Source organism: Eptatretus burgeri, chromosome 3 (genome assembly GCF_056783735.1).
Source record: "Eptatretus burgeri isolate ZD-2024b chromosome 3, Ebu_testis_v1, whole genome shotgun sequence".
Lineage (NCBI taxonomy): Eukaryota > Metazoa > Chordata > Myxini > Myxiniformes > Myxinidae > Eptatretus > Eptatretus burgeri.
The window spans coordinates 50,293,844-50,313,101 of NC_140963.1; the positions used below are offsets into that span (position 1 = coordinate 50,293,844).

At 43.0% G+C, this 19,258-nt stretch overlaps 1 protein-coding gene across 6 annotated transcripts in view; it reads right to left on the reverse strand.

Annotated features, from left to right (window-relative positions):
- Positions 1 to 19,258, reverse strand: part of LOC147029847 (protein TANC1-like) — a 419,064-nt gene that overhangs the window by 1,032 nt on the left and 398,774 nt on the right. For 5 of the 6 annotated variants that reach the window (XM_085873244.1, XM_085873249.1, XM_085873243.1 and 2 more), the window contains 4 exons: positions 13,396 to 13,496; positions 6,118 to 6,644; positions 5,441 to 5,967; positions 1 to 605 (listed from right to left, as the gene is read on the reverse strand). The exon at positions 1 to 605 is cut by the window's left edge and continues 1,032 nt beyond it. In XM_085873244.1, the coding sequence (XP_085729370.1) occupies positions 69 to 605; positions 5,441 to 5,967; positions 6,118 to 6,644; positions 13,396 to 13,496 (1,692 nt within the window). In that variant the 3' untranslated portion in view covers positions 1 to 68. The remainder of the gene's footprint in view (positions 606 to 5,440; positions 5,968 to 6,117; positions 6,645 to 13,395; positions 13,497 to 19,258) is intronic. The other variant, XM_085873248.1, reaches the window with a different exon arrangement.

Genomic DNA, 19,258 nt, shown 5'->3' on the forward strand with positions numbered 1-19,258 from the left:
CTTCCTGATTTGTCCATGAATCTTTGTTCCCTTTTGACCTGAACTCTACCCCACTGGGTTGTCTATGATCAAACGTTGGACTCGATGAATGACCTTTTGTGCTTGCTTGGCGGTCTTGGTGGAATACGAGGGTTATCTGTACCGTCTTTACAAGCACCATGGTAAGGGACTTCCCTGCGGGTGGGTCTCGGTCTCACCGCCTCTTCCTCACACACTTCATCAGGGGATCGACCACTCGACGTGGAAAAGCGACGGGGTTTCGCAGAAACGACACCTTCGATGGTCGGTGAACCAGATGAACTACGTCCCTGTTTAGACCATGATGTTTTATCAGTGATACCCATAAAGGGTCGTGTACGAGACTTTCGGACGTGGTCCTTTGCGGCCAACAAGCCAAAACCGTCACCCGCCGCTTCCATTGCACCACCAGCCTGCTTTTCTCCATCTGTGGAGCTGGTATTTGATCCGAGGCTGCTGTTAGATACTGAGCTACACATATCTGAGCCTGTCACTGATGATGGTGGTGGTGATGATGGAGATTTCATCTGTGAAGACAAATCAACAGCAGGAGAAAGGCCGAGTGAATGATGATCAGGTAAAGTGTTCTTGGGGTGGGAGGTAAGAAAGCTTTAAATGTATGCTCTGCACCACATCACAACAATCAATCCATATGAAACCAAATCTTTAAAAATCAATGTTTTGAGGTCTTCGTAAGGAGGGAAGCAGTGTAACTATGCAAATCAAATCCTAAAGTCTCCTGAACGAACCCCAATACAAACAACTGCAGTGACTGATGATGTGAGGATGGAATAAAGCTTGACGGTGCATCAGAGTTAAAATACTCTCATCATCACACCATTGATCGGCCTTCATTTGCTGAAGTTCAAGACAACGTAACAGTTCCATCCTGCAAAAGGTATCCCCCCTTCCTCCCCCACGCATGGGGTAAGCAATTGCTTCATGTCCGTCTGTCGTGTCAGTTTATGATCGACGAATAACTTCTTTAAATTTAATGTTATATTTTGAACACAAATTGCAACATGAATAGACAGACAAGTTTTTTTGTTTTACCGTAACTTGTCTGAATTTGTCCCGATTGCACGTGCACAGAGGAATAATTGTTTTACTCTGTCTGTCTGCTTCGCAGTCAAACTAAATTGAAAATCATTCCAAACAGGAGCTTACTGTTTTTAAGGATGTCATAAAGGACACAAACAACAGGCACGAATTGCTAATGTAAATGTGGATGATAGGGTTATGTAGAAGACACTGTGGAAATGACAGCAAAAACCAGAATTAATTTATTGATACAACTTTTACAATCTTTATTTTATTTAAATTGAATTATATTTTTGAATACTGTAGAACACAAATCGCCTGTCATAATACTTCCACGAAACCTCCAATTTTGCAGTACTTCAATTTAAATAAAGGTTCAATGCGGTGGTGTATAAGGGTGCTGTCCAGGACCGCTTCTGCACTACTTCAATAGCACGAAACTTTCGCATTTTTTTTTCAAACGATCGTTAAAAAACAAACAAGTCTGGAGACGGGGATGGTTCACGAGCAATGTACACGGTTCGCCTTTTTTATTTGTTGACCTTCGAGGGGACGCCACGGGCAAACTAGCGGGAATCGGGAAAAACAGAAATGATGAAAGTTGTAGTACTCGAAGAGCACTACTTGCATACCAACTTTCATTCGAAACAGTTGAAAACCCTAGTTGCTCGATGCCCAACTTATTGATTTTTTTGACATTTTCTAAGTTCGTGACCTTGGGACGAAAATGAAAAAAAAAAATAGAGCTCCGTGGGGCTATGCAGGTGCTATTGGGCTAACCAAATACCGAAAACCCCTGCCAGATTCGACAAACCCCATCGGAGAAGATGTAACTTGAAACCGGCTACCCCCTAAAACAAATGTTTTTTGGGCGTGGCTCCGCCCATAATGGGCGCAGCACGCCCATTCTTAGGAAAACACAACTAGATCATGATATAAACCTCCCACCCAAATTTTATCAGGATCGGATCAAAACCCACGGAGCTATGCTCGGGACAGACAGACAGACAAGCCGGTAGGTGGACATGGGTAGTCGTTTTTCAGCCGTTACTAGCCAACAAAAGCGTCCATAGCAACGGTTCTTTCTCACACATAACTAGGACATACCATGAACCTACCATACCAGTTTCATGTATATCTGACTCAGTCTCTGAGATATAACGAACTTCGTTTTTTTATTGTTTTCGACCAGGGTTCATTGAAAATCTATCTTCTCCGACAGTTTTCATTGGATCCGGCTGGAAATTTTTGACAATATGGCTGAATGTACTGCTCACAGTCGCTTGTGGCCCGATTTTTGATTTTCGAAAAAAATAAAAATTTGAGATTTTTTTGAAAATTTCAAAGGTTCATTGCGAGGCAACGGATGGGTCCATAGCAACGGTTCTTATTTGCACACAACTAGGTCATGGTATGAACCTACCAACCAAGTTTCATCGAAATCGCCATTGCATTAACGGAGCACTGGACCGAACAGATACATACAGACAGACAGACAAACAAACATTTCGACGGAAATACTGATAATAAGGGTAGACTAGATCGACTACCTAACATATCAACGGAAATACTGATAACAAGTCTGAAGACGACGATGGTTCGCGAGCGGTATTTGACGATGTAGATGGTTTCAGAAGTCAAGGATGAGACAATGTGATGTTTGACCAAGTTATAAAAATGATCAACATGATGTGGTACGAGTGACAGGTTATTAGCTGCAAAATGTTGAAAATCCGGTTTCGTTCAACAACTTTAAAAATTTGACCTTTGCATAACCTTTAAAGGTCAAAAAAAAAAGAAACTTTGTGGACATTAAAATAAGGAAACAGGATACGTGCTATCGCTTAATTGAGTTAGTTCGTCGAAGAAGGTTGAAAACCCGGTTCGATTCCCACAACTTTGAAAATTTAACCTTTGTGAACTTTAAAGGTCAAAGGTCAAGGATTATGACCTTTGGTGCAAAACTTCCTCTGGAACATTCCAGGAACAATATAACGTCATATAGGCTATATGGCATTTCACACTCATCAGATTATCCATACTTTGATGAAAGCAGCGTAAAAACAAACTTGAAGGGGGCGCCACGGGCAAGGTCTTCGAGATAGAGCAAAATGGTTTCAAGACTTTAGGTGGGGAATGACCTCAAGATTATGCATAAAAAAATATTGTCATCCGAGCTCTCAAAGTTTGGGCGGTCGTATGATTTTTATGTCAAAATTCGAAATTTTCTAAGTTCGTGACCTTGTGACCTTGACCTTGGGACGAAAATGAAAAATCGAGCTCCGTGGGGCTACGCAGGTGCCTTTAGGTTAACCAAATACCGAAAACCCTGCCAGATTCGCCAAACCCCTTGGAGAAGATGGATTTTTATGTCAAAATCGCAATTTTCTAAGTTCGTGACCTTGTAACCTTGACCTTGGGACGAAAATGAAAAATCGAGCTCCGTGGGGCTATGCAGGTGCCATTGGGCTAACCAAATACCGAAAACCTCTGCCAGATTCGATAAACCCCTCGGAGAAGATGCATTTTTATGTCAAAATTCGCAATTTTCTAAGTTCATGACCTTGTGACCTTGACCTTGGGATGAAAATGAAAAATCGAGCTATGTGGGGCTATGCAGGTGCCATTCGGCTAACCAAATACCAAAACCTCTGCCAGATTCGACAAGCCCCCAAGGAGAAGATGCAAATTGAAATTGGCTACCCCGTAAAAACACAATTCGCAATTTTCTAAGTTCGTGACCTTGTGGCCTTGACGTTGGGACGAAAATGAAAAATCGAGCTCTGTGAGGCTATGCAGGTGCCTTTGGGCTAACCAAATACCGAAACCCCAGCCAGATTCGACAAACCCCTCGGAGAAGAAATTTTTTTATGTCAAAATTCGCAATTTTCTAAGTTCTTGACCTTGGGACGAAAATGAAAAATTGAGCTCCGTGGGGCTATGCAGGTGCCATTGGGCAAACCAAATACCAAAACCCCTGTCAGATTCGACAAACCCCCGAGGAGAAGATGCAAATTGAAATCGGCTACCCCTAAAAACACGTTTTTTGGGCGTGGCTCTGCCCATAATGGGCGCAGCACATCCATTTTCAGGAAAACACGAGATCATGATATAAACCTCCCACCAAAATTTTATCAGGATCGGATCAAACCCCACGGAGCTATGCTTGGGACAGACAGACATACAGACAGACAACAATAACGAATATAGTGGTCACTTATTTTTTTTGTGAAAATATTTTTTCGTGAACCAATAAGGGTAGACTAGATCGACTACCCAACAGACAGACAGACAGACAGACAAACAAGCCGGTAGGTGGACATGGGTAGTCGACTACCCAATAGAACCTGACGCAATGGGCCCGTTCGATGGGGAATGACCTGAGGATTAATCACAAGAAAATTCATGATTCTCGCTTCAAGGGTTAATTCTGCAGATTGTTTTTTCGTTAAAATACCCCCACATTTAGAGGTTTTTCGGCCGTTGATAGGCAACGGAGGGGTCCATAGCAACGGTTATTTCTCACACATAACTAGGACATACCATGAACCTACCATACCAGTTTCATGTATATCTGACTCATAGTCTCTGAGATATAACGAACTTCGTTTTTTTCAATTGTTTTCGACCAGGGTTCATTCAAAGTTCATCTTCTCTGGCAGTTTTCATAGGATCCGGCTGGAAATTTTTGACAATATGGCTGAATGTACTGTCCACAGTCGCTCGTGGCCCGATTTTTGATTTTCGAAGAAATGAATTTTTTAATGATTTTTCTAAAATTTCAAAGTCCCGTTGCTTGGCAACGGTGGTGGTCCATAGCAACGGTTCTCATTTGCACACAATTCGGTCATGGTATGAACCTACCAACCAAGTTTCATAGAAATCGCCATTGTATTAACTGAAATCGCCATTTTAAATACTGATAATAAGGGGAGAACAAATCTCCCAAAAAATTTTTTTTGAAAAAAATGTTTTTTTTCAACTTGATCGACTACCCAACATATCGACGGAAATACTGATAATAAGGGTAGACTTGATCGACTACCCAACAGACACACACCCATAACGAATATTGTGGTCACTTACTGACTCATGAACCAATATTTAATTGTAATTGAAGAAAAACTGAGTGGGGGGGGGGGGTGGGTCATGTGTTCTGTGAACTCTAGTTTCTTTTTTGACAGTTTTGAATGTCCGTGGAACCCTGTCAACATCGCCCCTGCCTACTCAAAGTGAAACACTTCCTGTTTGTGACATTTCAATAAAATACCCCGAATGACATGGCAAACTTGCTTGTGATTACTTCATTCTTTCGCTACACCAATCCAAACAATGTGTCCCGAATCGCCACAATGAAATGGTTCAGATTTAGTAAACCCACCTGAGCGTTTGGCCCACCACACTGGCTGTTCAATTCTGATGTTGAATGAGAAGTAGTAATTCTTTGCTCCAAATTGTCCACAAGATCGGTAGGGTCATTATGTGATAGCCTCATGTTGTCACTTTGCAGCCCACGGGTCTGTGGTGTCTTCACACTGAGCACCTTGGCTGCATTCAATCTGCGTTCCAAAGCCATGGCGTCGATGGTCACCTTGCATGGCCGGACTTCACCATGGCTTGAGCTTTTAGTGGGCATTAGTGGAGGAAGGCTTCTATTATGCCAGTTCCGAGCACCAAGGGGCAATACGTCATTTAGCCGAGAAGTAGAGCGTGGGAAATGTTGCGGCACAAGCTGATCTTGCAGACAGTAATGAGAGTCCACACAGCTAGGTGCACTTATTGAGGTATGAAGTGTACCTGAGAGGATGCACTCGGGGCTTTGAGTGGGTGGTGGCAATGGAGATAGGGCACCTTGGTCGGAACCCTCATCCTCCACGTCACCATCGATGTCATTCTCTCCATCCGCATCTGCACAGAGATAGAGTTAAACTGCATCAACCGCAGAAAAGGTAATTGCTCTGTAAATACTCAAAGGATATTGGTGAACAGCACTTTTCACAAACAACCCAGCAGTTACATGAGAAAATGATATTTCGTTTCCATTCAAAGACAACTCACCGAGTGATGGCAAATCATCTTCTGGGTCAGACTCGACCTCAATCGCTGTAGATTCCAGTGAAAACGTAACTCTTGCTATCGCTCCGACCCTCTCAGTGTCCGTTTCCTCCTTACACTGGGTGCGAATGGGACTGCTGGAGTCAATCTCTGATACTCGATCTTGCCACTCATCCGGAAAACCTTCAAAGTCCTCCCCATCAGCTATTGTTGGCAGCTTTGATTTGCCCGTGCTCTCTTTTGACTCGAAGACTGGCAACGATTTGGGCTTTTTAAGGTCAGGTTGTGCATCCACTTTCAGAGAAGGATACCGGGTGTCGTATTCCATTGCTTCTGCTCCCCGCAAACGATCTCGCGTCGATGATTGGCGTTGTGGCAAACGAAGTTCTCCGAGACGTCTGCCTTGCTGATGGATCTGTCCGAATGCACAGCACTCCTCCGACACACGCGTCAGCAAGCGCTCGATCTCGCGGCTTTCGGGGCACAGTCTAGATGCCTCACGCAAATCCAACAGTGCTTCCTGGAATTGCCTAAGTGATAAAAACTTCCAAACATTAATTGAGTGCACAAACAAATGCTCGAGTATTTGGCATAATTCTAACTCCTTCTGAAAGTGTGCAGATTTGTCCTCATTTATAAAGCACTAAAATAATAACAATAATCATTTTAATTACAATAATCATCTCTCACTGTGACACAATGCATTATCTCGAGACAAAATCAGCTTGGTGTAAGACATCAAAATGTTGTGGTTGGGTCACAAACTCTGCACACAGACGGACTATTATATAGAGACCCTGGAAGGTCCACTTTAATATTGTGACCGAACCGTCTTCAGCACAGTTGGACAAAGTTATCTATTTTAACATTTGTGCTGAAGATGGTTGGGTCACAATATTAAAGTAGACCTTCTGGGGTCTCAATGTTATAGTCCATCTGTGTGCGGAATGACTGATGCATGCACAAAAAATTAATTTTAGTTCTTCCTCAAAATCATTTTCCATGGGGTGAGGCCGTCTGGTACTGAGCTGCTGCTTTGCTGTGTTGACGACACTCCTCCACCACCTTCCATCACAAACCATCTCTACCTTTCTGACATCCACCTCCACACAATCTTCCCATCTCGATCACGGTCTCCTACTTGTTCTTGTGCCTTGCTCTTTCAACACATCAGCTCTCTTCAGAAGTCTATTTTTCTCCATTTATAACAGGTGTCCTGCCCACTTCAACTTGCTTTTTACCAATCTTTGCATCAAACTCACCTGCACACCAATCTCCTCCCTCAGTTCATCCATTCTCCTTCTATCCACCTTCTTCACTCTCACAATCCTCCTGACTCAGTTGTTCTCACGAACCTGCAACCTCTGTTTTTGCTGCTCTGTCAGTGCCACTCATTCCAGATTGTAGAGGTGTGCTGGCATTACACACCACCTCAGGACTTACCTTTTTCACTTCCTCGATATCTTCCTGTCTGCCATCAAACTCTCTGCTTTTCTCCATGCATTCACACCCACATATAGCTTCTATACCTCTGCCCGCCTGCTCTACCATCACCGGTTAACGTTACACATAGGTATACAAATCAATTTCCCTGCTTTATCTCCTCTAACTTGACATATACTTTCTCTCACTGCTGTCCAAACCACATTACGTCAGCCTTCCCCAGGCTCATCTACAGTCCACACTTCTCAAACGTCTCATTTCACTTTTTCAGCACTTCTTGTACCTCTTGCTCGCTCTCTGATACCATCGCCAGATTGTTTGTATGCAGTAGCTTCCTTAGGATGCTTTCAGACTGACCTTCCTGCTGACCAGTTCCATCACCAGAATGAAAATGATTGGGCCGAGCGTGTTTTCCCATCATAAAACCGACATTAATGCGGAACTCCTCCGACATTCCAGGTCCAACCAAAACTCTTCCCATCATTCATTCTACATAACTTCCATCATCCTATCTTCTGCTTACAGCACTCCCATCCATCTCCGCGTCATCAATACCATCTCTTTCAAGACTGTGTCATCAGCCTTTTCAAGTTCCAGAAATCACAGTGCCATTCTCCCTTGAATCTGCAACCTCTTCTCGACAAAAATTATCAGCGTAAACATCTCATCCATCGTCCTTCATCCATTTCTGACAACCTTTGTTGCTCTTCACCTACCTTCTGCTCCACACTTTTCTGTATCCACCCATCCAGACTCCTCTCAAGGGGCTTAATGACATGATTTAAAAGCGTGATACCTCGGTACATCCTCAGATATTGAACGTCTTGCTTCTTTTTTCAGACAAGTACAATTATACCAACCAGTCCACCACGCCTCTGGAATCTCACCCTCTCTCATACATAATGTTACGGATTTCAGAATCCGTAATGCATCTGATGAATGCATCCACACATCCAGGTCCTCAGACAGTTATTTCCTTAAATGCATGTTCTGATTAGCCCCATCCCCATGTCTAATGGGATTTTAAATGTGATGCATTGAGAAGGGTGAAGAAGAGATCCCCTCTCTTATGGGAAGCTTTTTTTTTTCTTTACGACAGACACGTTTCCACACATTTCTTTCGCGAGCTCTGACGCCCGCCCTTATTTTTCCTCAGCAACGTTTATGCACGCATTTCTTTCACGAGCGCCGACGCCCGCCTTTTTTGAGAGCGCACGGGTCGTCATGGCAACCGTGTGCAAGTGGGGAGGGGTGAGCTTGGGGTGGACTCTGCGCCCGCCGAGACGGGCAGCAGATATAAAACGAATTGGAGGTCCGTTCTGAGGGAGAAGAAAGCGAGAGGGCAAGCGAGCAAAAAAGAAAGCGGGGAGGAGAAGCGCGAGAAGCAAGCAAGAAAGCGAGAGTTGAAGCGCGTGAGGGAAGAAGCGAACCAGAGAGGAAGCGTGCAAGCGAGGAAGCGTGCAAGCGAGGAAGCGTGCAAGCCCGCAAATGAGCAAACGAGCGTGTGGTGCACGTGTGGGTGTCTGACCAGCACCAATGAGATAATTTGTCCTTCCCAGTGCTTGAGCAAGCGGACGTGTGGTGCGCGTGTGGGTGTGAGCAGCGCCGACAACGAGTGAGGCATGGGTCGGTCACCAACGTGTGAGGCGCGGGTCAGTCGCCGACGGACCGTGTGGGTCAGTCGCCGACGGACCGTGTGGGTCACTGGACGTCACCAGTTTCGTGAAGTGTGAGGAACTGCCCGTGTCGCAGCACCAGGGTCTAAACCCACGACAGACGATCTCGGTGCTCTCCCAGACGTCGACTGGCATTCAAGGCTGTTCGCAAGAGAGTGCAGGCAACAGACGTGACATGCACGCACACATTTTAGGACGTTTTCACTTCACGGACAACTACTCTCTGGTGAGTGAGACGATTCCCCCCCCCTACCAAGATCTGTTGGGTACCCTTGTCTGTGTTTAGCCGTAAGTAAGTCAACCCCCGATAAGCAACTGCTCTCTGTCTCTTTTCTAGCATTTTGATTGATTTTGCCTGATATGAGTAATTATTCATTTTGATTGCTTTGAAATTAATTCATTTATTTACCTCAGGAAATAAAGTTATTTTTATTTATTTAATTTATTATTAATAAATCATTTGTTGACTTCCAACCTGTCAGTGTTTGTCCTTTCCTTCCATTGGTCTGGCATTGTCTGAACTGAGATGGACTTGGAGGTAATTACCACAAATTTGACCAAAAATAGTTGGCACGCACCAGCGGTAAACGCTCGGCCGCCCTAATTAAGATCCAATCAAGATAACATTGGTGCTTTGCCGAGGGCACGCTCCCCGCTCAGGTAACCACGTGACCTCTAGTTAAACGGCATAATTCGACGGTGGACACTGGAACTCGTGGTTAACTGGGTGGCATTCGTGGTTTTAAAACAACCCACCATACCACAACGTTAAATGTGAGCGGTGGCCCCAGGTCCGGCTCTTCCGAGGACAACCGGGGATGAATCCCCCTGAGTGACAAGCTGGTGTCTCGGTACCCGTAGCCGCAACAATATATTCCACAGCCTGAGTGTCCACCTGACTCCAATCTCTCCAACTGCAATTAGCATCTCCACATATACCTTATCAATGCTGAGCACTCTCCTCATAAGTACACATCATACACATTATCGGTTGGTTGTTTGTAATTGGGTAGGTCTTGTCATACACGTACACAAGAATTGCATTATCGCCTTGCTTTCATGTTTACTGCGAAAGCCTTCCCACCTGGAGGCTTTTGCAAGGAAGCAGCATGTACATTGTTTAAGTCTGATTCCTGACCCCAGGTAGTAATTGAGTAGGCTCCAACTAATTGTCTGTAATTGGTTTGCTGCCAATAATATTTGTACTGCGAAAGCCAGACTGTGTGTTTACAAGTCAGCAACATGAGTGAGCACTACTAAAGCCTGATCACCAACCACAAGCAAGAGGCTGACAGGATGACTTGGCAGCACGCACATTCATTTCTGAGTAGTCCATCCCGGATTTGACTCTCGACCCAACTCTAAACTGTCATCCTGATGTCTCGCAGATAGGGCGAGGCATCAATGTGTGTGTTGTTCCTCAGATGAGCGTTAAACTGGGCGTCCTAGCTGCCAGCATTATTGCTGGATGTTAAAGATCCCACGATATCCTTCGCGAAGAGTCGGCGAACTATCACCAACACTGAATGAATTACAAATTCCTGCTCTAACTTACAAAGGATGGCACAGCCATGCTCCAAGCAATGATGCAACCAGCAGCAACAAGCTGCGTATGAAAAGAATGAATGAACCACAAGTAATTACACGGAATCACTGCAGTACAATCAGTAATTACCAAAACCACTGAAGGTGGATGGAGGTTATGTTTTCACCCCTGTCTGTCTGCGAGCAGGATATCTTAGTGATTCTTCACAATTGAGTTAACAGAAACGATATATAGCAGGACATCTCAAAAAGTTGTGGACAGATTCATACAAAACTTGGTGGACAGGTTGGGTATGTAACAAAGACAAATTGATTTGGTTTTGGTGACACTCAGACGTTTCTTTCGTGTTTCATTAGGCCTCAAGGAGCTATCTTGGCGGCAATCATCGTCCTTGCTGCTAAACGATGAGTCCTCGCCCAGTCGGGTGTGAAAGGAGTTTGCCCCACCTCTGGCCGGGACATGCATTAATTGTGGCCGGGAGAGTAAGGGCCAGATGGGATAAAGGTGGGTGCAGCGGGTGGAAGGGAGGAGATGTCCGAGAACCATCCTGTGACAGACTGTGACATGCACAGAGCTGCCATGCCCCATCCAGCCAGCTGCGCCTCTATTCTCCTCTCTCCTCCTATATAGACATTGGAGGGACGCACATGGGCAGTTATTCAGCATCGGTTCCTGCTGTGTCCTGCCAGGCTTGGCCACCACATTTATTGTCCTGTCCACCTCTAATGTCTATATCTTGTCATATGATTGAAGGCCTCCAGGTTAAATAAGTACGATTCCTGACTTTGTTTCGTGGACCCGAATGTTCGATAGTGGGTGGCAGGGTTGATTTTTTTGCTTCATCACCATTTATTGTTATTGCTTCTTTTGTATTCCCATCCCCAGTGTGCCATCATTTGCAATTAAATACACTTGGTCTCGGGTGCATTATATGTTTGCCTTGGGGGCTCTATCTGGTAGTTTGGAGAAATCCCGTTGAGGTTGGTTGGTTGGTTATCTCCATTTCGCTAGATCAGATCGCATCACATGACCAAGGTTTGCTCGGCCTCATTATAATCGGTCATGTGGTCGCCTATCGGCGGAGAGCTTGGCTGGCTCAACGGTTCTAGCAGGTAAGGTAGCACAGATAAGGGGCTGTCACACCTTGACGATTTAGCCAGCGTATGCCGACATATGAAAAATTTGTCTAAAACGCTGGCACACTTGTCGAATACGTTATGGGTAAGTTTTGTATACATTAAGAGCACCTGAAGCACGCTGGCATATGTCGTAGTACGCTGAGCTATTCGACAAATTTTAACATGCTCAAAATTTTTCAACGTATGCCAGCGCATGACTCACACGTTCCGCATACGCTGGCCATAAGTTGTAGGCACGTTATGCGATCGTTGACACACGCTACTTGTAAGTTACTCATAAGTCGAAACACGTCGAGGTAATGTTTAGCGTACCCGAAACTTATTTCTAACCTATGAGTAAAAGTGCTTTGAACCTATGTGTATCGTATCTCCAACGCACATTGACGTATGTAGACGTATTTGACGTCTTCCGGACGACCACAGAACTTGCTGAACGTGTTTCTAACTTACAGCTACCGTATAATGGCGTATTGGCAGCGTTTAGGGGAATTGGTATATACAAATGGGCTTCACAGGAGGAACCTGTCAGTGTTCCAGACTCCATGTTTTTTTTTTTTTTCTTCGGCATGACGGTGATGTTGACACTTCGATTTCTAGAGCGGTTATGATTTAAATTGTTGAGCGGCAGCGATTTAAATCGTTGAGCGGCAGCCTATAAATAGCCTACGCCATGTGATCGTCGAAGATACGCTGCCGCACGCTATGCATACGTTAGACTATCATTGGGCATAGGTTGTGAACACGCTAAGCATTCGTTGGTATAAGTTATCTATAAGTTATCGAAATGTTCTGTGTACGTTACTAATACGTTATGCATACGTCCAACTCGCTATGAATACGCCAAAAACTTAAAAAAAAAAAAAACATCAATAGTTCAGCGTACGCCAGCGCTTTACATACATTTTGATACGTTACGATACGCTGGCTAAAACGTCAAGGTGTGACAGCCCCTTAAAAGGCTGCGATCTAACCCAGAGCTGTGAATACTCACCTGACCTCGACGATCGTTTTCACACGACTTGCCGGATTTCTATTGGGCAACCAGAAACAGATCGACGACCTTTACAATATGATAAACTTTTATGTCCCATTTTAAGTTGCTGTTGGGGGGCTGTGTCCTTGATGAGGAGTTGCATCCTTGTTTTATTTTACTTTTCAACAATGAGGTACATGGATAAGTTTCGTACTCGTCCAGGGTATCTGCAATGTCACAATAATAAGAAGCTATGAAAATTCTCATAAATAACTATTTGTTAATTATTGCTTGTGCCAAATTATATGATGGAATTCTTTTTGGTAAGTTCTGTCCTTTGAAATGTTGTACCTAACCAAGTCCCTCGTTCAGTTTTCACACGACCTCCAACCTCATCCTGAAGTCCCAACTCCAAGCGAAAGTGCAACAAAGTTTGGATTCAAGTGGAATTCGATTCTTACTCACTGCAATAAACAATACCAGGGTGTGCTGTGGCACGTTTACCTGCTGCTCCGCTTGGCTCGGGCCCGGGCATAATAGGCTTCGTATGACTCCGAATTGAGCTCCAGAGCTTTTGTAGCGAATTCTTCCGCAATCCCAAAATCCTGCAGGCATGGCACAACAACTTGGACGTCAAAACCACAAGTTCATTACACAAATTATCATTGCTAAAATTTTCAACAAAAGTGGATTCATTTTGCTTCAGCAATCAAAACTACAAACGATGCAGAAGCAGGTTGTTCTGCTTGTTACTAAACAGGGTGTCCCGTGGGTACCCATTATTTATTTATTTAACACAACAAACATGCACAATTTTATTTTCTACAACACACATAACACAACAGTAATGCTTAAAGTTTTCTTTAATACTCAACATGACCATCTTATTTTTCAACGCATGTCTGGAGGCATTGAACAAAATTGCCCATATGTTTTGCACAGATGGCATTAGATATGCCCTGAACATCATTAGTGGTATGTCGTCGTACTGTCAGACCCCAAGATTCACAGGGGATACGTTCCTGAAAAATGCCGCGAATGACGGGGCATTGTTCAAAAATTATTATTATTAATATTTTTTAACATGGTCTCGGCTTGTGGAAGAACAATTCCACAGAATAAATCAGGACACAACATAACCAAGAGGACAACAGGAGAACAGGGCAGAGGGAGAAAGTAGTCAGAGATGGACAAACAAGGGATGGAGGTAACGATGAGGGGTAAGGAAGAACACAAAGGGTGGACAATCTCTCTCTATCGAGTGCAGCCTGTGGCTGCTGGTTGCATCATTGGTTGGGACGCGGCTATGCCGCTGATGCAGTGTCCTCCTTACCAGCACACTGGTGCTCATTTTGCCGACCTCAGAAGGATGACAGACTGAGTCAACCTCCTGGTGTATTTTAATTCAGCAGCCAACGGGGCTTGAACTCAGGACCCTAGGATCCCAAGATGCCACACTAACCACTAAGCCAACACCAGGCTTAGGGTGGACAATATGGATACATAAGCAAAATTGTGTTTGACCAGTTTGTGATTTTGTCAAGGTCTGAGGAGAGGGAAGAGGTTGCTGCCTGTCTGTCAGAAGGATGAGAGACATCATGGCAGAGAGTGGGGTCATCAGCAAAGAGATAAAGAGGAGTGGGGTCATCAGCAGAGAGAGAGAAAGAGGATTTTCCAGAGTCAGTGAGATCATTGATGAAGATTCGGAATACTATGTAACCTAGAACACTGCCTTGGGATACTCCAGCCTTGACAGGGAGATGAAATGAAAGGGTTCAAGAGTGGAGGAAGTCAGTAATCCAAGAGTGGAGTTCACCTTGGATTCCAGAAGCACACAGTTTGCATAGCAAGACAGGATGCCAGACTGTATCAAAAGCTCATGATATGTCCAGAGAGATGGCCCTGATCTCATGTCTGATATTGAGGGCCTCCACCATTGTTGGGAGAGGAGAAGCAGCATGTCCAAGATAGAGTGACCAGGTCTGAATCCAAATTGATAATCTGACACTAGGATGTTGGAGAAAAAGAATGATTTTATGTCGACTGTGATGATGGATTCCATGACCTTACTGATTATTGGAAGTACAGCAAGCTTATTGTAGTTAAGGGGATCCGTTTTGCGCCTTTTTTATGTAATGCTGTGATGTTGTCTGATTTCCAATTTCCCAGGTGGATCTCAGAGAGCAGTCCTGAAGTGTAAAAAAAAAACATTAAAAAAAAATATATATATATATATAAAATAAAAAAATGACCGTTTTTACAGCCATTTTTCCCTGCTGTGCAGGGGTTGGCTTTTTCTTGAGGCAATGTTTTTATGGCCGGATGCCCTTCCTGACGCCAACCCTGGTCACCTCTTACGACACACAGGGATATGGTACACCTATTCTAACAGGGGCATACACCGGGACCAGTACACTGGTACTCATTTCGCCAACATCGGAAGGATGACAGGCTGAGTCAACCCCCTGGTGTTAATTCAGCAGCCAACGGGGCTTGAACTCAGGACCCTGGGATCCCAAGCCACCACCCTAAAACCACTAAGCCAACACCAGGATATATATATATATATATATATATATATATATATATATATATATATATATATATATATATATATATATATATATGTACATATATATATATATACATATATATACATGTTTATATATATATATATATATATATGTTTATATATATATATATATATATTTATATATATATATATATATATATATGTTTATATATATATATATATATATATATATATATATATGTTTATATATATATATATATATATATATATATATATATATATATATATATATATATATGTTTATATATATATATATATGTTTATATATATATATATATATCTTTATATATATATATATAAAAACATATATATATATATTCATATATATATATAAACATAGATATATAAACATATATATATATATATATATATATATATATGTATATATATATATATATATATATATATATAAATAAACATATATATATATATATATATATACATATACATATATATACATATATATACATATGTATATATATATGTGTATATATGTGTATATATATATATATATATACAGTCAAAGCTTGTTACTATGCCACCCGTCGGGACCGAGCAAAAGTGGCATAGTAGCGAGAGTGGCATAGTAACGAGATTTTGGAAAAACGGCCTTATTTTCTCAAGTTAACCATCTGTAGTTAATCCTTAATTCCAGCAAGTAAAATGCACGACTGTTGTATAGGCTAAGCGAATGGAGAACATACACACACTAACAGAGTTCACACACTAACATATGGCATGGTGAGAAATTCACGACACACAAAGCTTTCAAGAATCGTCGGCTGGCGCATCTTCTTTCGGCGGATCTCGTGCATCTCGTTGTCTCGCCGATCGCACGCTTGCATCACACCGGGCTTCCCGCTTCCCTGCTGCATGAACTTCCGGACGGTGCTACAAGCGCGCTGGGCTTCCTCGAACGGAACGCTTTCCTCCTCGGCAGTTACCTCGTCATCTTCGTGTTCCACCGGCTCCTCACTGCACAGAATCTCCTCCGCAATCTCCTCCAGCGTGAAATACCCGCCAGTCGCGAGGCGCTCGTCGGCTTCGAGAAAGTCAGACAGCTCGATCTCCTCGTTCTCGTGCATCTTTTCCTCGGCAGGCAGAGCTTCCCAGATCTCGGGCAGCTCCGCATCCTGTGGCTCAGTTTGGATCTCCTCTTCGATGAACTTGGCCTTCGCGAAACAGTTCCTGATCGTCGACTTGCCGACCTGCTCCCAAGCACGCCGGGCGACGTGTAGAGCGTCGAGCAACATGAACTTGAACTCCTTTCCCTCGTCTATGGCCTCAAGCCGGCGGCATAGCAGGAGCTTCTTGTAGTGGCGCTTGAGGTTCTCTATGATTCCCTGATCCATTGGTTGCGAATTGGCTGTCGTGTTGGGTGGGAAGAAGACCAGTTGGATGTTGTTCAGCTCGAGCTCAGGAGGGTGGCCAGAGAAGTTATCGAGACAGACCAGCACTCTGCGTCCCTGCTGGCCGAGTCGTCCGTCCAACGCACGCAACATCTCGAAAAGCTCCGCCGTCATCCACGCCTTCGAGTTCGCCTTGTACTTGACCGGGATCTCTTTGTTCTTGAAGGCACGGGGTTTCTTGGAATTGCCAATCACCAGAAGAGGGAACTTCTCGCTGCCGCTCATGTTTGCCCCAACCAGAAGAGTGATCCTTTGCTTGCTTTTCTTTCCTCCAGTACACCGCTCTCCCCAGAAAGCCATGGTCTTGTTCGGAAGCAGCTGCCAGAAGAGTCCAGTCTCGTCCAGGTTGAAGACGTCGTCTGCGGAGAACTGCCCGAGTAAGGGCCGGAGAACCTGTTGTTGCCACTCAAGAAGGGATTGCGCATCCACCGCTCCAGCTTCGCCCTGCACTGTCTTGAACGTGATGCCGTGGCACTTCTTGAAATTGCCCAACCAACCGTCGCTCGCCATGAAGTCTGGGATGTGCATCAGCTCGGCCAGTTTCATCGCCTTCTCCTTGATCAGATCGCCGCTGACAGGCACATTCTGTCCTCTTGATTGCTTCAGCCACATGAGCACTCCCTCATCAAGCTTCGGGTCGTGAGCCTGCGTCAACTTCATGCGCTTCGATGGAAATCCAGCTTTGATTGCAGCCTCGATTGCATCCTTCTTGCTGAGAATGCCCTTCACGGTGGTTCTCTTAACTTTGACGCCCCATTTCTTGCTAATCTCCTGGCCAACTTGGACTGATTCGGCACCCTCTTCGCGGCATCGATGATCTCCTTCTTCTCCTTCAGCGTAAAGTCGGTTCGCTTGCGTTTCTGAGCTGACATTATGGGCTGAATTTGAAAAATAATGTCACTGTTGTACGTGTGCCTGCGTGTCTGTGTGTGTGCTCGCGCTTTTTTGTGTCTCGTTGTGCGTGTTGTGATTGGCTTGTTGTGGCTGGCATCGGAGAGAAGAATCGCGTGTTTTGACACAGTCTGACTATGCGCGTACGTATTGAGTTATGTTGAGTGCAGCTGGACTGTAGTTCGTCGCTTCGCCTTTGGACGTGAGTGTGATAATCGAGCACTGCGCAATACAGACTTTTTCACGACTCGTGCCTTTTAACAGTCACACAGTAGTGGCATGGTAGCGAGAGTAGGGGGTGGCATAGTAAATTTATTTTGTATTGAATTTTGTCGGGACCGAGCAAAAGTGGTATAATAGCGAGAGTGGCATACAAGCAAGGTGGCATAGTAACGAGCTTTGACTGTATATATATATATAAACATATATATATATATATATATATATGTATATATATATATATATATATATAAACATATATATATATATATATGTATATATACATATATATATACATATATATATATGTATGTATATATACATATATATATATACATATATATATATATATATATATGTATATATACATATATATATATATATATATACATATATATGTATATATACATATATATACATATATACATATATATGTATATATACATATATATACATATATATATATATATGTATATATACATATATATATATATATACATATGTATACATATATATATATATATACATATATATATACATATATGTATATATACATATATATATATACATATATATACATATATGTATATATACATATATATATATATACATATATATACATATATGTATATATACATATATATATATGTATATATATATATACGTATATATATATATACATATATATACGTATATATACGTATATATATATATATATATATATATATATACATATGTATATATATATATATATATATATATATATATGTATATATATGTATATATATATATATATGTATATATATATATATGTATATATATATATATATATATATATATATATATGTATATATACGTATATATTGTTGTGGTTACCAAATTCGCAAACCACCATTCAGGCCCCTTAGGTGAGATATCTCGGTAAGTATATGTGTAGTTAGGCCCAAACCCGTTGTCTAGTGGGAATACATGTCATTTATGCGTGCTGCGACTCTTCAGGATAGCCGTTTTTCTTTTACTATCTTTATTTTGGACCAACCGCCATTGTTACCACCACCAACCACAACATCAACCACCCACCGCGGCGCCGCTTCACATCACACCTCGCAACCGTCGCATCGCCACCGTTCTTGCGCCGCTTGTGGGTACCGGTGTTGGACTCGTGCAGGGCGCGCGCCGAACAGCGTGTACAAAACCACGGATTTTCCATTTCAAAAACGGATCAAAAACGACACACGCCCACTTTTGTTCCGTC